This window comes from Pelodiscus sinensis, chromosome 2 (genome assembly GCF_049634645.1).
Source record: "Pelodiscus sinensis isolate JC-2024 chromosome 2, ASM4963464v1, whole genome shotgun sequence".
In the NCBI taxonomy this organism is placed as follows: domain Eukaryota; kingdom Metazoa; phylum Chordata; order Testudines; family Trionychidae; genus Pelodiscus; species Pelodiscus sinensis.
In genome coordinates this window covers 194,511,378-194,536,425 of record NC_134712.1, presented here as the reverse complement: position 1 = coordinate 194,536,425, position 25,048 = coordinate 194,511,378, and the positions used below count along the sequence as shown (strand labels likewise).

At 41.7% G+C, this 25,048-nt stretch overlaps 1 protein-coding gene across 3 annotated transcripts in view; it reads right to left on the bottom strand.

The window, feature by feature from the left end:
- Positions 1-25,048, bottom strand: part of COLQ (collagen like tail subunit of asymmetric acetylcholinesterase) — a 62,479-nt gene that overhangs the window by 20,286 nt on the left and 17,145 nt on the right. For 2 of the 3 annotated variants that reach the window (XR_012901972.1, XM_075922129.1), the window contains exons 2-11: positions 20,327-20,439; positions 16,681-16,785; positions 13,947-13,991; positions 12,610-12,636; positions 10,873-10,944; positions 8,605-8,697; positions 8,392-8,454; positions 2,203-2,229; positions 1,533-1,577; positions 675-710 (exon numbers count right to left, since the gene is read on the bottom strand). Coding sequence is in view for 2 of the 3 variants with exons in the window: in XM_075922129.1 (XP_075778244.1) it covers positions 675-710; positions 1,533-1,577; positions 2,203-2,229; positions 8,392-8,454; positions 8,605-8,697; positions 10,873-10,944; positions 12,610-12,636; positions 13,947-13,991; positions 16,681-16,785; positions 20,327-20,439 (626 nt within the window). In the remaining variant the exon portion in view is untranslated. The remainder of the gene's footprint in view (positions 1-674; positions 711-1,532; positions 1,578-2,202; positions 2,230-8,391; positions 8,455-8,604; positions 8,698-10,872; positions 10,945-12,609; positions 12,637-13,946; positions 13,992-16,680; positions 16,786-20,326; positions 20,440-25,048) is intronic. The other variant, XM_006133230.4, reaches the window with a different exon arrangement.

The window sequence follows — 25,048 nt, the reverse complement described above, 5'->3', positions numbered from 1 at the left end:
TGTTGGGGGGCTCTACAGGCTGAGAGAGTAGTGGGGGGGCTATGAGGGCAGGGCTGGCACTGAGGGGCTCTGAGGACGGGGCTAATATTGGGGGCTGGCACTGAGTGAGATTCTGGGGGGTTGGGTGCAGTGGGGCTCTGGAAACAGGATGCTGGTGGTACTGGGGGCGTCTGGTGGTGGGGGTCTCGAAGGCATTTGGGATTTAATATTGGGGGCTGACACTGGGGGGCTCTGAGGGCAGGAGGCTGGCACTGGGGGGGCTGGGTGCAGGAGACTCCGTGGTCAGTGGCTGGCACTGGGGGGTAGTGGAGGGGTGGGGAGGGCTCTAGGGATTAGGGCTGGCACTGGGGACTCTGGGAGCTGTGGTTTTGGCGGACTGCTAATATTTTATTTGCATAATGAATATGCAAATATGCAAATAAAATGTTAACGGTCCGCCAAAAGTTTGTGAATGGGTTTGCTGGTCCCCGATATCAAAAAGGTTGGGAACCACTGATTCAATGGACTCAAAACACTGGTCTACTGATTAAAATGAAGCTCTCAATTCTTTCATACCCTAAGACCAAGATCCATAGCTCTGTAAGTTAAATGCTGCTGAAACCACTCAATAAACCAAGTGTCTGTGTGGATGCTTACTCAAATTTCTAAGGAGACCTTATATCATATTGACTTACTTTCTGCCCCAACATTCCAGGGAAACCTATATAACCCTGTAAAGTAAAAGACAAGACAAGTAAAAGACAAAAGCACACTGAGTGATCTTTGACAGAACAGCATCCATTTTTATTTTGGTATTCTCCAAAGCACACGGTGTATTGGCATTTGTTTGTTTTGCGTGGTTTTTTACAAAACACAAGTAGCCAATTTTTCCAGATACATTTTTCATGGTAGCTGGGCACCAGACTCTTTGTACCTCAACAGTCTGAAGATGAAAAATCCCTGGAAGATCACATACCAGACTGACATTACTGGCCAAAGTGGCCAGGGCTGTGGGTGGCTCTTTTAGTTAGCCAGAATGGGCTACCAGACATCCTAAGGGACTTAACGCAGCTCAATATGTTCAGCAGTCCCAGCACCTTGACATGGGAAAATATTCTTCACTCAGTGGCTGAAATTTAAAGGGCCCTGAAACTCCTCCTCCTCCTAGCGACTGATGACAGGGCCATATAACCCAAAAGTTACCCTACAGACAGTGATGGAGGCTTTTCTATGTACTCTCCTCTATAGCAGCAGGTACACAACTACCTGGCACAAGAAGATGCTGCTTACTTTTTGGCCATATATAGCTAACCCATATTTTTTGTGACTACCACGCAGAGTCTCATTCACCAGATTTCTGCTCTTGCATTGGGAGGGATTCTCACACTGTGGTTGGGAATTTAATTATACTGTAAAAATTCCATGTAATCACATCTCAATTTCTTTTCAGAGCAATGTAATATTATCAGCTAAAACCTTTTGAAAAGGATTTTTAGGCTGATTTATGTTTGCTCGGGTTTAATTTAAAGACATCTTGAAATCAAAATATGTACCTTGTCTCCTTTGAGGCCTTTGTCACCTGGTTCTCCTCTGGCACCCTGGGGATAAATGGTAGAAATAGACAATTAGTACTGTTTCATAGGGGATTTTTTTCTTTGTCTGTATGAAACATTAACCAGGGGAAGGCAGCATATGATAACATTCCCAGTGTGTGGTTAACATCAGATTATAATTTCACTTAAAATCTTTCCATATTATTAATATTTATATTACAGCAGTATCCAGATTAGAACTTGTTGGTAAAAGGGACATTTTTCAGAATTTGAATTATTTCAACCAGCTCTAATTCAGAGGCTCCAAAGGTTGCGCTAGCTTCACACATGGTAAGGGACTTTCTCTGCCCCACAGAGCCTATGAGCTAAGCAAATGATAGACAAAGGAAGGATTACTTTTACAAATGGGGAACAGAGACAGAATGACTTGTACAAGTTCAAATAGGGAGTCTGAAGAAGACCTAGCCCTGGACCCAGTTTTTTGGTAGCTCAGTTCAGTGCCTAAATCACATGCCCATCATTCTTCTCAGTACGAGTCTTAATACAACTCTGTTTTTATAGGGCCTTCTGATCTCACGCCCTCAGCAACTCAACCTGTTAATACTGTACAATACATTTTTACAATCCTTTCCATTATTGCTTTCAATTTTTAAATTATTGTAGTGCTGACCTTATCTCCTCTAGTACCAGGATAACCCTAAAAAGAAAAGAGAGACATTTTACTGCTTCATATTTTCTAGATCTTTTCAGAAGTGAATTCATATCTTCCAAATGTAAAAACTGGTGGCGGGGCGGGAGGAGCTTCAATAATTAATTGCATCAATTTCAAAATCCAAATGTTTTCTTTGTAGATTGTAAGAGAAAAGGTATAACTATGAATGTACATGACAAGTGCAAGATATTCCAGTCCATAAGACAGAATGAAAAAGCCAGCAGGTAAAGCAACTATGTTAATCATTTTTGAAATTGCTTTAAAAACTAAGGGTACATTTACATTGTGAGCTAAAGTTGAATTAAGATATACAACTTCAGCTACGTTAATTGCACAGCTGAAGTCAAAATAGCTTAATTTGGCTTTTGGCATTGTCTACATTGCAGGAAGTCGAAGAAAGAGCACTCTTCCTTCAACTTCCTTTACTCCTCATGAAATGAGGGTTACAGAATTTAGAATAAGAAGCTGTTATTTTGAAATAATTTTGAAATAATGGGCTTGCTGTATAGATGCGCACTCTGTTATTTCGAAATAACATGAATTATTTCAAAATTAGCGTGCAGTGTGGACATAGACTAAAAGAGCAGAAAGCAAATGTAATTACTGATTTTATTAAATCTTATTCAGTCTTTTCAATTAATATCCTCAAGCAATTTTAGAAATAATTTCCACAACCACTTTTTCCCCCCCTAAATGGCAAATATAAAGTGAAGTCCCTAAAATATGTTTTAGTTGGCTTCCAATGGGAAGATTATTATGATTTTTAGTTTTTCCTTCTTAAGAAATACCCAACTAATAGCCTAGGAACATGTGTAATTCTATGGCAAGTTAATTACAGGAAGCTAAGAGAGGAGTCATTTGATTCATACAAATCTCCAGAATCATAATTTCAATGGTCACTTAACAGCAATTCCTCAGGTTTTGATGATACAGTGCCAACAGAAATGGGTTGACTTGTACATCATTTGAAACCTCTCTCTACTACAAACACAATAGTACCAAATATGACACATCGAGCATAATTATGTAAATATGAATTGGGGAAAATATTTTAAAATCCATTTATCAGACTTTAACATGGGTGGGTCAAACGTGTCCCCAAAACAATTAAATTGTGGCCCTTGACTGACCATATCAGTGAATACTCAGGACATGATGCCTGATTTTTTTTAATGTCACAGAGTGCTATAAAATAGAAGGCCAATCAAGCTGATTTGCATGAAAGAGGCATTTCACAGTGATATTGATGCTCAGCTTTGGTTATTATGCTAAAAAACTTGTAATGAGGCACTAATTTAAACATCGGCATTTAGCTAGACATTACTGGACTCCATGTGCAAATGGTTTGCACATAGTAACATGACGTACATTACATACCATAAGTCATTACAAAACCCAAAGTATTCTATTTCACAGTGCTTGTTTCTACCTCAGCCATACACTTTTTTAGATTTCAAGGGGGAGATGAAGACTAGCGACTAGCAGCTGAATCTCGGAAGAGCTGGTTAAAAACAACAATCAGCAGCACTTTACAAGCTACAAGCAGTATACATAGAAACTGAATTTGGCCAGGCTGAAGAGGAAGTACAGTGAGTACCAGAAAAAAATTGAAGATGCTGGGACAAACACCAGTGGTGGGCAAATCTTCCATGCTCTTTATTTGATCTGTCAGGATAGCTAATTGGAATTTGCACCTTGCAGCACTGGAAGACTTTGTGAAATACTTTTTTGCTTTAGCTTTAATCAGCTATTCTGCATTAATAGCCTGGTATCTTCCTGAAATAAGAGAAAAGTCAGACTCTGACAGAGGAGTAATTTCAGAAAGGAAAGAGGGTTGTTAAAAGGTCAGCAGTTCCCTTCGGTGAACTTGGTTCAGAGTAAGACCCAGTGCATGTAAACAGAGGAATGAAGGTCACTGAGGGATTGCTAAGCATAACACATCATCCAAATCCCTTTTCCCCAGTTTTTCCTGACAACTCCAGAACTCCATTAAACTTTGAACAAAAAATTACATATGGCAGAGACAATTTCCCCAGAAATAACCAAGCACCATATGGACTTTTTAGGTGCTGTTAAAATGCCAAAAAGGAGCCATTTTAAAGCTACAGGATAAGCTTACTCACACTGACAGCCCATTTATGTGTGATGGACAAGATCTCCCCAATACCACAATGAAAGCAGTCTTTGGGGATGAGCTAGTTAAGGATGTCAGTTGAAGGAATACTTTGCATCATGTCTTGTATGAAGCCTTCAGAACCCAAAGGGCTATGCAAGCTTCATCAATCTATGGGCTATCATGAAAAAGAACAGAATAAAGCTGTGCTTTAATGCAAAGAAGAAAGAGTGAAGTTGGCAGGTACTGCGACAGAGCTAACCACAGACAGGTCATTGTTTGCTCATCTCCTGGTCATGTCCACATCCCATTGGGATGCTGATCTCACTGAGACTTTGAGAAAGTACGTTTTCCTTGGCACCATGATCCATGTTTGAATGCAATAGAATAATGCATATGCAGGGATGCCAACAGACTTTGCTGGGCTTGGGGCAATGTGTGTGTGTGTGTGTCGGGGGGACGGGGGACGGAGGGGATTTGGCTCTTGGCCCCCTGGAAGGCCTCAGGGCAGAAGAGGAGGGGCTAGCCTCCCATAGCATGCCCTTAGTGTCATGTTGCAAGGGGCTCCAGTGGTAATTTAAAGATCCTAGGGCTTTGGTGGCTCCTACAGTAGCAGTGGTGCTGGCCCAGGGTCCCGGGCCCTTTTAAATCACCAGGCTCCAGGGCAACTGCTCCCTGTTAGCAGCCCTGTGCATACATGCCAGATGAACAGCAAAACGCACACCTTACATGCTCTTCCTAAGCCAACACCTGCTAACAATGGTACCATATGCCAGCAGAGATCTTTCAGCATAGCAATCATAGGTTTTGTCTACACTGCTGGCTTTGCCGGCAGAGCCTATGCAAATGAAGCATAAATTAGCATTTTGCCATGCTTCATTTGCATAATTTATTCAAGCCGTTTTTGTGCAAAAACAAGTAATGTGGATGGGGGTGTTTTTCTGCACAAAACACCCGTTTTGCACAAGATCCTTATGCCTCTCCCAGAGGCAAAGCCCATTGCGCAAAAACAGCTTGAATAAATTATGCAAATGAAACATGGCAAAATGCTAATGCTAATGCAAAGCTGGCAGTATAGACGTAGCTATAGATGGCACAGCAGAAGCAGAAGCTCTCATCAAATCAGAAACAGTAAATAGTTGCCATGAAGTGGCTGAATATTTCATTATGAGGCTACAGAGAAAACACTAGCACCTATGACAAAGTCTTCCTTGTGTTTGTTGTGTATGCAGAGGAATCAATTAAAATATTATTGGAAAGAAGAGACTGCAGGGTGTTGAACTTATCCAGTACAAAAGAATTGACTTAAAAATACCACCAATGTCACAGTGAAGAAGCAAACCTCATACCTTGTAGGAGAAATGTGCTCAAAGAACTTCATTGTTGCATCATACAATGAAGCTGCTGCCTTGCACTGTGCAGTGGAGATCTTTCTGTAGTACCATGAGGGGGCTGACACAAAATTATCTTGCATGCTGTCAATGCCACAGAGAGAGATACCCTTACACTTCAGGTATCTGGACAAGACAAAGATGTCCTAGCGCTCTCTGAGAGTAACTACTCAAGGCTTCAGCAAAATTCTGCTTTTGTGCCTTCTACTGGAGAACAGAATTGCTGTCTGTCTCTCAGAGATGTAATGCTATTGCTCAGACCATTACCAGCCACCTCACTGCCAGATTTTCCCAGAATGTAACATTACTGGAAGGTTGGCTGGAAAACATTGGATTCAGCATCCAAGACTTTCTCTTTACTCAGCAAGACTGAGACAGTTACGAAGGAAGTCAAATGCACTGGAAGCCTTTGTATGCTGAGTTTATCATTTGAAGATCAACATCATGATACTTGCAAATCTAGATGGTGGATGTTTTCCAAGGAGTAAATGGAGAAAAATTACCTCTGACTAAAGGGTGCATTTATACCTGCTCTCAACAGGGTGAATTATGAAGCAATGGGAGGGCTCCAGGATGATCAAGCACATCCAAAACTTCCCATTCATTCTTGAATCAATCATTCAGCTAATCAAATGCTTGTATACAAAGAGCAGATGCTTATCACCCTGCAAATTCTGGCCCACAGACTGCCTTGTACAGAGCGGTGGGAGTGAGGTGCAGATTAAGAAAATGTGTGTGACCACATGTCTCACAGAGCTGCCTTGGACAGAGATAACACTGCTGACTTTAATGAATAAATGTTTTCAGTAGTACAGGTCAAGGCTAATTTCTCCAGGATTACCAAAGATCAATGTCTTTTTAGGCAAGCAATGCATCCCTGTATACAGCATTATTAGAAAAAGTTGATTTTTAAATATTTTCTTCGGTATACATCTACATAATTGTTCCAAGTTTGCCATATTTGGGACCCTTGTATTTGTGGTAGAAATCGTTTACAAACAACACCCGATTTGATTAATTCCCTATGACATTGTACTGTCAAAATTTCCATCAATTTGAGAAACTGGTGCTAGCAGATTGGGAGGGGGTAGGACAAGGGGCCTGCCATGCTGCAGAGGATGACACCAAAGAAATGCTGATTCTGTACATTTTTACAAATCAAATAACATTTGCCTTCCCTTCCTTTCATTAACTTGCCCACAGAATGAGATTTCACTACACTAGTCTCCCAGACTAAAATGGCTGCATCTATTTCTTCTTTCCTGCTCTGTTTTTGAGTAAGGTAGTGACGTAAAGAGCAGGATGAAATAACACACTCTCTGCATTGGTCAGCGTACAATTGACATTTGAGTTCAGGTCATATTTGGAAATCCTCGTTGATTGCTTGAGAGAGATTGTGCTATTCCTGTCATGTTAAAGACATTCATTCAACTAGAACATTGAACATGTCTGTCCTCAGTGTGTACTCATGGAAGGGCATAGGAACAGTTAGGTGGCTTACCTTTCTTTGGTTTTTATTTCTTTAACTGTTGTAAATTTACCCTTAATTCTCACACACCCCAAAAATACTAAGTCCTTAATGTGTTCTCCTGTTCCTTTCCGTCTTCAGATCAAATTGGGCAGCACACACTTTTTGTCTTGCATGCTGAACAATTTGCAGACTTGTACATAAAAGAAATGCCCTGATAGAAGTACCACAGCACAAATGCTACTGGCTAAATTAGAACATAGTGCTCTACTTTTAACTTGGTATCACAAATGTAAAGCAAATAAATGACCCAAAGTTTTGCTCAAAAAGAAAGTTCTGGATTTGCACATAATTAGCATCTTAGGTAACAGGAAGTTCTTGGAATTTAGGTACTGGGACTCCGTGGTGAGCAGGATAATTGTGATGGATTGTGTCTGAATTACTTCAGGATTCACGTACCTCCCACTAAGCCTGCATAGTCTTGGTGGCAATCTATTCTTGGTTGTTCCAACACCCATGTCACAAATCTTGAGCTAGCCTCACAACATTGTAATGCATGTTTTGTGCAGCTACCAGAGTATCTCCATTAGAACCATTCCTTTCCCACAAGAGAAAAAGGTCTCCATACTTTTTGAAGGAAGAATTAGAAGGAGGTTCGAGAAGAAACCTCATATTTCCAGTTCCCTCATATTTTGTGTCATGCATATATACATTCAGAAGCCATGGCATACAAATAAATACAATAGAGAATATGATGTCTATAGACACCATTGTGTACATGGGCCAAATTCTTCCCACTATTAAATCCATCAGCAAGTGTGCATGGTTATAACAGAGGACTGAATTTGTCCACATAATCTTATGGGACGAGGAGAAAATAGTGGGATGGGTTACATGTGCTTTGCTCTAAAAATGAATCACTTCCTCATTACATTTTTGGTTTACACCAAAACATTTCAGTAAGGAGCTAGGAAAGTAGTCACATCCTGCCATATTGCATGACCTCTTTTAGCTTAATGAAGAAAATCTTATGGTTTTAATTGCATTTAAAAGAAAACCCAAAAGCGTTCTCCTATTTGAAACCACCAAAATCTCCAAAAGTGCTTTCTAACCAATCATGATGGAAGCAGCAGAGTGCTAGAAACCAATGTCTGGATATGTAGGATTAAACAAACCTTTGAGCCAATTGGTCCTCTTGTACCTGGCAGTCCCATCACACCCAAATCCCCCTTTTCACCCTAAAAGAATTAAAAAAGACAGATATTAATGGTGGCTCTTGAAAGGTGCTGCACAGAACAACTGAAGGCTTGGGTTTTGTACCGAATGTATGAAACATGCTTGACTTTAACAATGGTAAATCCAAACTGTATATTGTCAACTGACCTAACCTGATTCGTCAGGCATTTTATCATTTCTTCCATTCTCATCTCTTTGGATATGATTTCCTTTTGAAGTAATATATGCTTTAGTTTTTCCAGACACTGCAAAAGGACATGTGGGAAAATTATTCTTGGTATCATTTTTCTCTGGGCCAAGGCATAATGACTCAACTTAGTGTACCCTATCTATAGCATCTCCCCGTTATTGTGACCAAATGTTGGGATTGTCTTGGTTTGGAGGGATACACCCTGGCTGTTTTAGTCTAACCTTGATTTTGTTTGATATCAATCAAGGCCTCAGACATCTACCATGTTGCACGGTTGCCTGGCAACTGTTGTGTCCACAAATGGCTTTGCAGCTTCTTCTCTGGTTGTTGTCAGTCAATGTATTGGCTGCCTGTCAGATAAGCATCTGAAATGGGTGAAATCTGGAATTAGGACAGAAGTGGCAACTCTAGCAAGGAGGAAAACTTGGGCTGTTTGTGCTCCCTGCAGAAGGAAATGCCTTTGGTCTTGCCAGCCTCAGTGGTGAAGCCTATGCAAGGGGAACATTAATGGAGCTGAAGAGAAAGGAGACCTGGAGGGAGGCTATGTCTAAGGGACAGGGGAAACCTGAAAGAGGACTAATAAGGAAGGAAAGAGAAAGGAGACGAGGAACACAGGGAGGAAGCAGCTCAAAGGAATTTTGCAAAAAGAAAAATGCCTGGAAGAATAACCAATGGAAAGGAAGGCCTCTGAAGATTGACAGAGAGGGAGACAGAACACCTGGATGTTGAAAAGGGAGGGGAAAAGGAACATGAATTACGGAAACAAGCACAGGCACTTATATAAACCTATTTAGGCCAAGATAGCCTTACCATATACTGGAGGGAAACAGAAATAAAGGAAGAGTACAAGACAGAAATAAAGGAAACAAGACACAAATCTAAAGAACAGAAGAAACAGAAGAATAGAGCAGGCGGATGAACGAAGAAGAACAAGAAATAAGGTAGAACATGGAGCCTAGGTATGAGAAAAAGATAAAGATCAGAAGAAGTAGGATCTGTAAAGGGTAGGCTAAAATCTACAATAATAGTTGACATGAGAGAAAATTGAGTACAGAAAGGCAGCCCACACTAAAGGACGAGGACTCATGGATGGAAATGGCCAAGTGAATGAGTTTTTCATTTTTAACATACAGTTACTCTGTTCTCAGAGCTCTAGTGGTAGCACTAGATGGTTGTGCAATCCCCTGGTTCTCATTGCTGCCACTGGGGGAAAAAACCTGGCGTGTATCATCTCTTTTGAGAAGGATAGCTTCCCCACTTTCATCACAAATGGGGCACCGAGCCCTTTACTGCTCATGGCCTTGTGCATATTAAGTTAAGAGAAGCCGCAAAATACAGACACTATCATATTCAGTAGCAAGATATTTCTGACCTAACCTTTGATCAGTAAACAATTAGAGGAAGCCTCTGCTTTCCAACTTTGGTTTGGAATCAGAAACATCCCACTCTCAGCATTTCCCATCATTCCCCACAATGTGGAATCTGGGATACTGTAGCATCTCCTTATGCAAAAACCAAGGCAACTGGAGAATCAGAGGTACTGGGTACAGAGTTTGACTTTTTAATGGCACCCACTGTACGTGATCCTTTTGCCTAATGGTTAACTGGATTATTGAAGAGGTACATGGTAATCTTGGAATGGAGAGGCAGATTTTCCAGCACACCTATCTCAGCTAATTTGACAACTGTGCATCTCATATGTAGGATGGTGTTCAATAAAAGCCTACACTAGAGCTTCTGTATCATGAGCTCACCTCATTGACTACCCCATTGTAGCAAATACAAAGCTTGTTCCATCATTTCCTTTGCAGTTTACAATGATTAGTCACTATAATTAACACCTTTTAGATACTGAACTGAAATCATGACTCTAGCTGTTTAGAAAATATAACAAGTGAAACTTGTATCATGACTGATTGAACAAAAAGCTATGCAGACAACAAGTGTATGCAGTATGTCCAAGGAAAGGGATAACTGAATGGCTATGGAGGAAAATGACCAATCATGGGCATGGTGGGGGGGGCCTATAATTATTAGCATAGATGCTGGAACTAGGGATGTGTGCCTCACTCTCTGGCTTGAAGTGGTTCCCAATATACACAAGATTTACAGTTTGGTTTCCATTACACTTGATTTGGAAACATGTTTTAGTTCCTGAAATACATGACAAAATTACCCATTCTGCTCAATATATACAAAACTCAGTGTAGTAAAAGTGTTTCAGTGTTACCTTAGGTCCCATTGGTCCAGGCCATCCAATTGGTCCTGGCATTCCGGGGACACCTGGAGGACCTGATCTACCCTTAAAAGAAAATGATCAAATATTATGACAATGGATTTACTATCATTCCAGCACATAGGATTCTGTCCCAGAGAAGAGGCAAATTAGAGAAGAGGTATTTGAAATTCTTTAGTACAGAATCTTCAAGAAAGAATGGCAACTGATACATTATTTTATCTTTTTTTTTTTAATCCCAAGGAGTCCATAATATGCTTTCTATTAATTCTAACAAGGGTAGTTTGAACTCCCGGAAATACAAATATATACTAACACATCCAAATAGATCTGTGATGGAAGCAATTTACATATTTACATTTAAAATATTCATCCTTAAAAACAGGATCAGTAAACCTTATTCTGCTCTCACTTTTGGCAGTTTAAATCAGGAGTAGTTATACCAATCCTAATCAAATATACAGTAAGGGAGAACAAAACTAGACCCATAATATTTACCAACACTGCATTTCTAGAGATTCATTTTACTTTCTCTCTCAATGTTATCCCATCATATTGATATATTTTATTAATTATTACTATGTTACTTGTAAAAAAATCGAGGGCCAGATCCTGAAGCTAAATCTATTTACACTCACTGAGGAGCTGGCCTTAGAATTTTGCTCAAGACCACCAGGGCTAAAAGTTAGCCTTAGAATTAACCAGTCAGTTCACTCAGTAGTTCTGCCCACTTACTCTAGAACTGAATTTGGCACCACTTCTCTTTTGAGATCTGATTATTTTAATCAGAGGAGCAAGTACTCCTGTGACTAAGATATATCATCTCAATATCATGTTTGAAATATTACTATTTGGGAAATTCAGATCTATACAGGTCATTTATTTCTTTTCTATGTGGCACCTGAAATCTAAATACATAAATAAATAATATATACATATTTATTGTACAGTATTTTTATGCTTTGTATTCATTTGAATGACTTATTAGTGCTTGTTGTTAAAATATTTTGTGTATTATTTTAAACAGGGATTCTTTACTTGGTGGAATGACCTCATCTCTGAATATCTCTGATTTCATCCTGCAGAGGATTTTTTTTGGCTTCTTTTGAAAATTAATTACATTAAATGGAAGCACTTAGTCAGTGAGATGAAATATTTTGTATCATGACATTTAGGGGCACATACTCTGTTGACAGTATATTCTGGCTTTCATGTCAGCAAGTCCAAGGTTATAGTCAGCATATTGTGTTGGTGCTAGAAACACCACAACCCCCAGTATAATCACTACCAGTTATTTCTCTTTTGGCCCTAATATCATTTAATTGAACCCTATTGTCAATGTGTGTGTGACTTAGGCTTGTATCTCTCTGTGGATCAGTCAGGATTTTAATTTAGATGGGTTGGGATTTTTTTTACAGTTTTTATAACTGTTCCCAAAGCCTGCTCCTTCTAGGCACACATATCTACCTCAGGTTAGTCGCTACTCTCTTTTAATAGTGTGGAGATATCTTGTCATCCATTTTCACACAGAACTCAAATTGACCCCAATCAATCATCTGTGTAGGGAAAGGTATTAGCATGTAGCCGAAACTCTGCACTGCACAGGCAATACACAATAGGATTAAACTTCACTTTTATTTACTTTAAATAATTTCTGGGTCTATACCTCACAGCTATATGTCAATTATGAAGCTGGTGAATGAACCAGATTCTATACATCTTGAATCATACCTTTCTTCCTGGTCTGCCAATTTCCCCCTGGCACAGGAAAAAAAGATTTTAGTCATGTAGATAGCAAGTGAAGAACAACAGCTCATAAATGAAAGTACTTAAAAACAGAAATGGGAAGATCTGTGTGTCTTGGACTTTGCTCGATGTGCTAAAAGAGTCAGTATTTATAACACAGAATAAATAGCATCTGCAGTTACTCAGGGGTCCCAACTCAGATTCCTTCTAGGCCGCGTGGCAGCACGGCCCCACAGCTGCTTAATGAGCTCCTCCCAGCCAGGGTCTCAGGGCTCCGGGCACAGAGCTGCGTGGCTGAAGGACGGGCACTTCTCCCTCAGTGACAGCAGCAGCTCCCTGCTGAGGACATGTCCCTGCTGGCTGGGAGAGACTTGCTGCTCTGTCCTCAGCAGGGAGCTGCTGCTGTCACAGAGAGAAGTGCCCCTCCCCCAGCCACGCAGCTCCGTGCCTAAGTCCTGAGCCCCTGGCTGTGTGGGGCTCTTTAAGCAGCTGCAAGGCTGTGCTACTGTTGCAGTTAAGAAGGAACCTTACTGGTCCCAATTCAGTATTCCCCCTCACCCCCATACAGCAAACACTTAAAATATGCTCAGCTTTAGGTTCATGCTTAAAAGTAAGCATCTGCTTAAGTACCTTGTTGCATGTGTATGTACTTAAGAACATGCTTAAATATTTTGCTTAATTGAGGCCAAAAAGATTAATGTGCAAGCTGTTTATTATATCTGAATGGACCCATATATTAGACATTACATAGGATGGCTGTGCTTCCCATTTCTTAAAATAGGATATGATTTTCAAAAGTTACTATGCCACTTGGGACCATTGACTTCCAAAGCGATTTGTGCTCTTTACATGCTTTTGAAAAGCCCATCCATAGAGTATCTGCAATCACCCCGTCTTACAGCATTTTGTAGATATAGAAAGTGTCGGCATGAAAAACCATAAAATACGCTACAATGAGACTGCATCATTATAGTTGAAGCTTTAAATTACACCCTGAAGCTGATCTACAGAATCCAGCGGGCATTAAAACGACCCCCCACTAGGTGATCAGATAACAAGCATGAAAAATTAGATCAGTTTGGAAATAATAGGAACTTTTATAAGACAAAGCCCCAAATATTGGGATGGTCCCTTTAAAACTGGGACATCTTGTCACTTAAACTGCACCCATCCAAAGAACCCACTACCACCACCACCCCAAAAAAAGCGAAACAAAACAAAGCAAAAGAAACCCGCCACCAGCTATTCTGTCTCTCCCACCACTCTTTTCTGTCTCTTCTCTATCCTACAAACAAACAAACTCCAAAAGAGTTGGTACTTACTTTTTCTCCTTTTGGTCCCATCACACCAGGAATTCCTTGTGGGCCCTATAAAGAAAATTGAAGACAATTATAAACTTCATTTGTTGTTTCCCTCCCCTGAGCCCTGTCCACCCATCTGTTCTGAGAACTGAGATTTCCTATGAAAAGTGACTTCTTCAGTTCACATGTTGTTAGAATTGTAGAATCAGGGGGTTGGAAGAGATCACAGGAAGTCATTGAGTGCAACCCCACGCCCAAAGCAGGACCAATCCCAACTAAATCATCCCAGCCAGGGCTTTGTCATAGAATCATAGAACACTAGAACTGGAAGGGACCTCGAGGGGTTATTGAGTCCAGTCCCCTGCCCTCATGGCAGGGTCCAGTACTGTCTAGACCATCCCTGGTAGATGTCTATCAAACCTGCTCTTAAATATCTCCAGAGACGGAGATTCCACAACTTCCCTAAGCAATTTATTCCAGTATTTAACCAAGCCAGGACTTTAAAAACCTCTAGGGATGGAGATTCCATCACCTGATGTAAGCAACCCATTCCAGTGCTTCACCAGCCTCCTAATAAAGAAGTTTTTCCTAATATCCAATTTAGATCTCCCCCACTGCAACTTGAGATCATTGCTCCTCATTCTGTCATCTATTACCAGTTGAAGGCTGCTATCAAATCCCCCCTCACTCTTCTCTTCTGTAGACTAAATAAGCCCAAATCCCTCAGGGCTTTATGCCGCGCTGCCAATTTGAAATGCCACGTGGAGCCAGGGTCAGCTGGGCACCCCCCAGCTGATCCCGGGCTTCAGGGTGACATTTCTGCAGAACTCAGGATCAGCTGGGGAGTCCCCAGCTAACCCTGGGTTCTGGGGAAATGCCACATGGAGCCCAGGATCAGCTGAGGAGTCCCCCATTGATGCTGGCTCTGTGTGGCATTTCAAATCGGCAGCACGGCATGAAGCCCGGGGTCAGCGGGGGACTCTGAGTCCCCCACTGACCCTGGGCTCCATGCTGTGCTGCTGTTTTGAAATGCACAAGAGCCCCCGCTGGGGACTCTTGTACATTTCAAAGCTGACGCCCGCGTGCAGCCCGGAGTCAGCAAGACTTCCCACTGGCCTCTGGCTGCACATGGAGTTCCACATTCGTCCTTTGAAATGTACAAGAGCCCCAGCGGAAAGTGCCTATCGACTAGTTGAGTAGTCGATGGAAATTCCATCAACTACTCAACTAGTAAATTAACTGTTACTTAACATCATTAGTGCAGAATAAAGGGGAATAATCACTTTCCTAGATCTGCTGGCAATGCTCCTACTAAAAAAAGCTCCAGTTCAGGCTTGTCTTTAATCGTTAGTGCTGAATGGCAAGTAGTGGAGAGCCCTGGGGAGGTGAATGCAGAAAGGGTAATTTGGAGATGGGGAAGAAATATCAAGAAAAGGAGCCGGAGCAGAGCAAAGGGGCCACACTTGAAAGAAGCTGACAGAACTCTGGAGAGCAAGTGACTGAGAGAATGCTGAAACTGGTGCACAGTGCTACAGGATCAAAAATTGAGTAGACTTGCTCGACCAAAGTGACAGTAAATCGAATAGTCTAAAATGTATTAATTAGGCTTTGCAAAAAACATTGTAATGGGAAGCGGTGACACTCTATAAAGCTTTCTTCAGAATGAAACCACTGAAACAAGTTCATTATTTCCCCTGCCACTTTGGGCCTGGGTACACCTCAGTCCCTCCTATTCTCCTCATGTGGGGGACGTAATAGTCTAGTCTCCTCTAGGCTATAATACTTGAGTCTAACTTTGGTTGTTGGCTTTAGTATATGAGTGCTGGGTGAGATTGGAGGCCTGCAATATTCAGGAAGTCGGATAAGATTTTCTAGTGGTGTCTTCTGAACTTCAGCTTTATGACACCTTATCTTGGACAGGACATCTCAGTCTTTTCATGGCTGCAACTCCCTTTTCTTTACCAAGATCTCCTCACCTCCTGCAACTTCCCTCCCATATAGCCAGGACCTTGCTTCCATTTAACATCAAGAGAAGGGTCAGATGGCGTTAACTATAGGGATCAAAACCTCTAAGCTGAAAATACTTGACACTGGAAATTTTGCTGTGATTTATTAGAACTTCTCATTTTAGTGAACTAATATGATTGTTTTGTTTATTTTGTCCTCTGCCCCAAACAAAAAGAGTTTCCAATGGCAAAATCTAACATTCATTTTTTGAAAAATAGTTGCAAAATAAATTATATTTGTTTCTTCATAAATGTAACAAAAAGGCCAAATATTTGCAGGTTACATTCATAGGGTGAAAATGAAATGCACCCTGCAGAAAAATTTCTGCTGATTCCTACTGTTTCCCATTAGCAAGAAAGTTTCTAAACAGATAAATGGGTCTGCTAGAATACTCATTCTTGATCCTCCAGTAGAAAACAACAGAGACCAATATTAAAAGAAAACGAATGGAAACTAGTTGAAAACTTAAAATGATGGCTGCTCAAATCTCCATGGAGGTAAGGAGTCAAAACTTTTTAGGATGGTTTAAAACAGATGAAAATAAAGTGCAAAGTCAAGTCCTTGCCTGGAGGGCATTAGGCTGAGAGAGGAAATAGACAAATATGTTATTTATGCCAACTTTTAAAAAAGTTAAACCTTTGTTTTAAATATTGTGAAATATGAAATATTGTTTTAAAAAACTGCAACACTTTTGTAAGGAGCAACAGGTTAGAGGATAGAAGGGTATTTTTAAAGATACAGTACTAACTTGGGGGCCGGGAGGCCCTGAAGGGCAGTTGAATTCTGGTTCACGTGAAGCTTCTATTATTTGAAGTTCTTTACATAAATTTTTCATATCATGGGTAAGCAGCTTCTAAACAAAATGAAATACATAGAGACATGCACACACATTAGTACAGATCATGGGAGGTCGTGTGAACAATCAATCAGCAACAGTACAGATATGTAGGGCATTTAATTCCACCCACATACAAGGATCCAGTGCAGGCTTGTGGTTTATCTGGCATTTCTCTTAATGGATACTTAATTGTCATCAATTCAGCATATTGTCCCATCTTGTGTTTCATCCTCCCTTATACTAGCACCGTCGCAACAGTGTGACAGCATCATAGCATGCCCTCTCAGACTGCGTGGGACTCTGATCTATTCTTCAGCTTGATTCTGCTCCCTACAGGCACAATTTATGAGCAAAAGTGCAGCTCAGAAATAGCCTCTTTGCTTAAAAAATACAAACTATATTCACCTGAGCTCTGGGATGAGCAAACTTCTCTGTAGTGATACTTAACTGGGTAAATATTCATTCATTACAGGCCAGATCCAACTCCTTTGAAAGTCAGTAGAAAATCTCCCACTTATTTCAGTGAGTATTGGATAAAGCCTTACATAGACATAGAGGCTGTGTCTACATTGGCACCCTTTTCCGGAAAAGGGATACTAATGAGACAAGTCGGAATTGCAAATGCCCCTGGGATTTAAATTTTCCCCGCAGCATTTGCATGAACATGGCTGCCGCTTTTTTCCGGCTCGGGGCTTTGCCGGAGAAAAGGGCCAGTCTAGACAGGTATCTTTCGAAAAATAAACCCTTTTCTGGAAGATCCCTTATTCCTGATTTTAAGTAGGAATAAGGGATCTTCCGTAAAGGGTTTATTTTCTGAAAGATACCTGTCTAGACTGGCGCTTTTCTCCGGCAAAGCCCCGAGCCGGACAAAAGCGGCAGCCATGTTCATGCAAATACCGCGGGGAAAATTTAAATCCCCGGGGCATTTGCAATTCCGACTGGTCTCATTAGCATCCCTTTTCCAGAAAAGGGTGCCAATGTAGACACAGCCAGACTGTATTCAGGTTAGAGCATGCACCAGGGCCCAGAAGAGTAGCTTATTCTTAAGGCAGAGAAGGAAAACATAGAGTATCTGTCAAAAAATATTAAGCACAGTACTAGAGGTGGTACTCTGAGCCACAGTACTCAGCCATCAATAACTGGCTTGCATTAGCAAAGCTGCTTGCTTCATGCCTGGGGTCATACGAACACTTAATATTGAAATGCATAAGAATAATGATATGGTGTAACTGGGATTAACAAAACAGGTCTTCACTTACAAAAGCGAAGAGCCATTCCTGAAGCAAAAGTTTAGAATTAAACCAACATGCTGTTGCTAAAACCTCCTCAGCAGAGAATATTGGGGCTCAGTTCATGAGGATTCTAGCAACATGACAATTTGTTTTATATACATTTTTAATAAGAAAATAATGATAAGATACACCTTCAGGAAAAATGTCTCTACTTTTGATTATACAGAAGGATTTAAACAGTAGCTTTAAGTACTGTAGCTGACTAGGGCCATGTCTACACTACGTGAAAGATCGACACTGCCATGCTTGATCTTCTGAGGTTCAATTTTTTGGGTCTAGTACAGACCCACTAAATTGAACTCAGAGGGTGCCCCCAGTCAGTGCCAGTACTCCTTCTCATGAGGAGCAAGGGAAGCTGACACAAGCGTTTGCTCCCACTGACTTCCTGTGTGGATGGTGCAGAAATGCAATTTAAGATATATCTGCTCCAGTGATGTAATTAATGTAGATGGAGTTGCGTATCGTAAGTCGACCTTTCACTGTAGTGTAGATCAGACCTAAGAGACTAAACAAAAAATAAATTACTCATCTAAACACTGGGAAGAACTTCAGAATATTAGAAAGTTCTGGCTTCTTCAGTTTGATGGAGTAGTGCTACAAACCTAATCCAAAACCCACAGAAATCAAATGGGCATTTTAGCATTGACTTCTAAGGATTTAGATCACACCCTCTCTACATTATTAACAAACTGTCCATGGTGTCCTATTTAAATGTAAGGGGATGGACTAGATCAGCGGTTCCCAACTGCCGGGCTAGGGACTGCTGTGAGGCCACGGACCTCTGGCTGCCGGGCCATGGGGACTGGGGCTGGGGTACACTACTTTTGCTGTGACTGTTGGGAGAGGAGTGTCCTGTCCCACCTCTCAGCCAACCAGCACTGGGCAGGGGCAGGGGCTGGGTCTCCTCCCGGGCATGAATCAGCACTTCCTTGTGGGGTAGGAGGGCCAAGCCGTGGTGGGAGGGGAGGTGCTGGGCGGTGTCCCTCAGCCCTGGCTTCCAGAGCCACTGCGATGCAGGCAGCAGCACAGGGCTAGGTGAGTGGGGCAGGGCAGGCACTGGGGGCTCCAGGGGTGGGGCTAGTGCTGGGGGGCTGTGGAGGCTGAGCTAGTAGTGGAGGAGGCTATGGGAGCAGGGCTGGCACTGGGGGGGCTCTGGGGATGGGGCTAATATTGGGGAATGGCACTGGGGAGGCTGTGGGGGGGTTGGGTGTAGTGGGGCTCTGGAAACAGGAGGTTAGTACTTGGGGCTCTGGTGGTGGGGACACAGAGGGGGCTGGCTCTGAGACATTTGGGATGGGGGGCTGGCACTGGGGGACTCTGAGGATGGGAGGCTGGCACTGGGTGGGTTGGGTGCAGGGGACTCAGGTCAGTGGCTGGCACTAGGGGATATTAGAGGGGGGGCTCTAGGGTTAAGGGCTGGCACTGGGGGCTGTGCTTCTGGTGGACTGGTAATGTTCTATTTGCATATTAATCATCTGCATAATGAATATTAAACTATGCAAATAAAATGTTGCCAGTCTGCCAAAAGTTTGTGAAAGGATTTGCTGGTTTCCCGTATCAAAAAGATTGGGAACCGGTGGACTAGATGATCTCCTGAAGCCTACATTTCTATGATTCTAAATGATCAGTACACTATGATAACTTATGTAGTACTGGAAAGCATCAGAGGAATTGCCTTGGCTCTCAAAGAAAAATAGTTCACAATAGTTGGGGGTATTAACAAAGAAAAATTAACTAGAGACCAATGGGAAAATTCTCACTCCTAGGAAGAAAATGCATGGCCGCTAGTGTAGGCTGGTGACACCTATAAATGAACAGAAACACTGATGTAATAAGAAAGGCACAGAGCCAATATGTATCACTGACTAATGATCATAACTATACAGATCTGATTCAAAGCAAGGATTCCATACACAGTGCTTCTTTTACTTGAGGCAGGGAGACAGAGTGTATTGGATCATGATGCTCAGGAAAAGCTGATGGAAATTCAGTAGGGAGCTGTGACCTATTTGTCCAAAACAAACAAAGATGGAGGTGTTGAACCAGTATCAAATTACTTACAGCCACGCACTGGCTCACTAACAATTGGAGACTGAGTCAGCATCCATTCAAAAGGATAACAATAAAGTGCATTTCCTGGCATAGCACTGTATGGCAAGATGGGATTGCTGGGCTACAGCAACCAGAAAGTGCTAAGAAAGGATATGCGAGTATTTTTTAAGAAAAATAGAGAGGCAAGAGAAATGCTCCCAGGCAATACTTACAGAATTCCAGCCCTGTCTGAAATATGGTGGTGGAAATAATGGCGGTGGAGGAGGGGCAAGAAGACAGCATGCTCTGTTATTAATTCGTTTCTTCTGTTCCAAGCAAGGGAGGTCTGTTCAAAAGAAATACTCAGCCATTACCAACGGTCAAACACTGCTGGAGTCCAATGGCTTGAAAAATGCAGGCAGTTCTTCTAGAATGGTTGATGGGCAGTCCCATGAGACCCACTCTCTCTCCATAAAGGCTCTGAATCAACAACGGGCTCAGCTTTAAGCATATGAGTAGTCCAATTGAAGTTCAAGAGATCACTCCTGTGTTTAAAGCTATACTTTGATGTAACTAAGCCTAAATACTTAACATGGCACCTAAATGGGACTATTGCAGAAAGTTCCAAAGAAAAAAAATATATATAATGCTTTTTAGGACCTTTTGCTAGCTAGACACTGGTAAACGACAAAACCTTACCTTGAAAACACAGCTGTCATCCACAATGGTTTTTAAAAGAGTCACAAGTTAAAGGAGTTTTACTGTCATTCTGTACACTATCTGCTGTCTAATAATGCCAAATTTGATTCATCTAGTGAAACTTAGGTGAATATTTGCTCACATGGACAATACATTTTTAATGCCCACTTCAACCTGAAGTCAATAGAAGCATTGTTATTAGGAATAGATAGCATGAATAGTTCAGATGATGAGCAGCTTAAATAGCTGGAATAGTTAATTTAGTTAATAGTTAAATAGCTGGAATAGTTAAGATTACTCAAACCCAGATCATGTTTGGCTGGTAAATATTTAGCCTGGGGATTCGTGTGAGGAGGGAGGATTTAAGGTTGATATTTGGGTTTGTTGGACTGAATAGCATGTGAATATTAGAAATGCTTCCTTTAGGTGTCATCATTCTGGCTCTCCTGTGCATTAGTATTGTTGAAACAAATATTAGAATGTATTTAGACTGGAGCGAATGCTTGTGAGCTCCTACGTGCATTAATCTCAGTTATGACATCTGTAGCCTAAATTGTAAGGTAATATTTCAGTGGTTGTATCGCGAGCCTCTATAACTGCATAAGCCACCAGAAAGAAGAGCCATATTAATTAGTGTGAAGGGCTGATTTTCAAAGAAAACACCCATTGATATTGCGTGTTTCATCACAACTGGAATTTCCCTACATACCATCTATCAGAAGACAAAAGACGTTTGCTGTTCTGCTCTCCTACCCATGAAGATGAGTCATTCAAGTGGACTCTTCCTATCAGCTGAGTTTTTGGCTCAGAGCACATGGCAGGAGGGAGATAAAATCCCCACATACAAAAGGAACTAGGTATCTCTATGCCTTTTGCTCTCTGGGGGACTTAAGGGGATTCTAGGCATAAGCAAGAGATCCCCAGCTGCTTAGCCTGGCGTAGCCCTAAAGGACATACAGAGTTTGCTGATTATAGAAGCTTTTGTAATTTAAGATTGTAACTCATTTGTGTATCTATCTAGCTTTAAACTTGTATGTACGTGTATGTACTTTTTAATACATCTTAACATAGCTAATGATAGCATTGGCTATGAGCGTGTTCTTTGATGTGAGTTCCAAGGTGCAACTGATCTGCGATAAGTGACTGGTCCCTGGGGACTGGGAGTAACCTGAATATTGCTGAGATTCCTGGTGTAAGGGGCCCTGGTGTGACGAGATAGATCGGAGCACCCCAGAGGCCTGTCTGGGGCCCCAAGCAAAGGCAGTTATAGTGCCTGAGGAATTTCCACTTTAGGGTTGGTGACATCTAAGTATAGAACTCACAGCCAATTTGGACTTTGTGCCCTGGTTCCTAAACATCAGCCCTGAGGTTGGTCCTTATGCTCTTGAGTCACTGCAGGAGGCATGACAATAGCAATGGCCATGAATTACAGAGTTGAGGGCTTTTCCTTTAACATTTCCAAGTAGCATTTCAAATTGGTTATTAAGTGAAAGGAGCAGGGACAAAAAACTTCATCAATTTCCCACCTAAGATGAATAATTTTCATTCAGCTAAAGTGCAACCAATCAGCACGCATTATTTGCATATATCATTTCATTGGTGGCCATTACTCCTATTCTCCATGTTGCTCAATTCTGAGGATACAAAACCTAGTGACTTGTCACATAGCTATTTTCAGCCAGAATACTCTCCTTGACACTGCTAAATGCTTGGGCACAGGATAGCTGGAGTGTCTGTCTTTTGGATGAAACTTAGAACGGAGAGCTTTCCCTCCCACAATCCTCTAAAATAACAAAGCACTATTGGCAAGATCCCGGGGTCCCACCCAAAGCACTGTGGCAGCCAGGTGATGGGAGAGGCTGCCCTGGAGCAGACAGGAACATGAACCTAAATGCCTCAGTTTACTGTTGATGCAATAGTTCATCTTACAGTCTCTGGGTATGTCTAGACTATATGGCTCTGTCGACAGAGCCATGTAAACTAGCTTACCCGACATAGTCAATGAAGTGGGGATTTAAATAATCCCCGCTTCATTCAAATAAAAATGGCCGCCATGCTGTGCCGACAATCAAGCTGATTTGGCACAGTGCGGGAGTCTATTCGTGGATCAGGCAACAAGCCTTTGTCGACTGCTAGGGGTGGCCCGTGACTATAGACCGACTTGGCCGTTGCCTAGGACGCTGCCTTCAACAGTGCCTGATGATGTCATGGGACACCCGGGATGCCCAATGATGACGTCATCCCATTGATGGCTGTGCAGGCGGGGGCGCTGATTGCATGTTCCGCCTGGGGCACCAGCTGCCGCAGCCCGCCTCAGACTGCTCCAGTCGACCGCTCCCTTATGCCTTGTGAAACCAGGTTTAAAGGAGCGGTCAACAAAGGCTTCCCTTGTCAACCGATCCGTGTCTAGACTCCCGCACTGTGCCGGATCAGCTGATTGTCGGCACAGCACAGCGGCCATTTTTATTTGAATGAAGCGGGGATTATTTAAATCCCCACTTCATTGACTATGTCGGGTAAGCTAGTTTACATGGCTCTGTCGACAGAGCCATGTAGTCTAGACATATCCTCTGAGACTGCTTTCAAATATATATGCTGAAGAGAAAGGATGGCATGCTGACCCCAAGATGTTCTGCAAGAAACGATTAGAGCCCGCAGATTGCTGTTCCATCCATTCCTACTATGTGCTGTGTGAAGGTCAGAGGTATTGTCGTCACTTGGGGTACATCTACACTGCATATGAGGCAAGATTCAAAAGACTGGGACTGTTCATCTTAGAAAAGAGACTGCCAAAGAGGAGACAAGGCAGAAGTCTTTAATATGAATAGTAAGGAGAAAGTGACTAAGGAACTGTGATTTACTCCTTCACATAACACAGCCAATGAAATGACTAGGCAGCAGATTTCAAATAAATATAAAGAAGCACTTTCAGGGGATGTTTTGAGGGCCAAAATATAAGTGGGTTTAAAAAATGAGATACGTTTCTGGAGGATAGGTCCATTAGTTGTCATTAGTCAAGATGGTGAGGGATGCAACACCATGTTCTGCATGTCCCTAAACCTCTCTCTGCCAGAAGCTGGACCTGGACAACCCAGGACAGATCACTCAGTAAGTTGCCCTGTTTCATTCATTCCCACTGAAGAATCTGGCACTGACCAATGTTAGAGATGTATTAATATAAAATTTCCAAATTAAATTCCTAGCCAAAGAAATCTGACATAAGTGTTGCAGATTAATTGCATCTCTAGTGGAAGCAGATAGCTGAGGACTTACATTCTAGTACTTATTTACTGGATCAGAGACTGTATTGTTCTTTTGATTCACATAACATGCCATGTAATCCAATTCTGTACTCTTCACATGAACTGGAATTTCATCATAATATCACAAAAATTACATTTAAGAGTGGGTCTTAAATCAGTCAAAATCAGGACATATTCATAAGTTTCAGGTGGGTTTGTACTCAGCATGGCTAGCCCACCACCCCTTGTTTGGAAAAATATTTGAACATACAAATACAGCATAAACCCTCCAATATTCAAAAAGCAACACCTCTAGGAAATAGCTTGAGCTGGAGGTGTATTCTGGGTACTTCCATGCAAATAATATTGAGCATTCTATTTTGCAACGGATGTGGAAATGTGATAAAAATATCTGAAATATTGAGGCTTTGAGGATAAAAAGAACATTAAATTGCCTCCACCCAGTATGATCTCCTGAAATTGGTTTGCTTTTTTAAATTATTTCTTGCTCAGAAATATTGTAAATGTCAGCCTTGGAGATATCCTACTTGCATAGTGCATGCCATGTGTACTGAATAATAAACAAAACCACAGTGTTGCTACATCCAGCTCTGTGCATGCCACACAAGGACTGAACTTATCACAAATACTGACAGCTCAGTCACTCTTCTGCAGCCAATCAAAATACATCATCTGGATTTTCCTCTCTCTGCAGTTTTTCATCCTACTAGTTTAGGGCCTGATCCAGCACTCACTGACATTCATGGGGAGTGGCTCAGTCCCTTAGACAGCTTTAGCCTCAGTCTACAATACACAAAGAGGTTGTCTGCAACAATGTGATTCCAAAAAATGTTTTCAGTAGCTACCCACCAACCAGGTCAACAGGTGTTTCACTTATTCCACTTTGTCTCAGTCACAGGTCGGGGATTTGTCAATTAAGCCAGAAAAAACACTTCTGAAATATAGTTATCCAAGGCCAGAATCCAGTGATGGTTTGACTCAGCTGATGCCAGA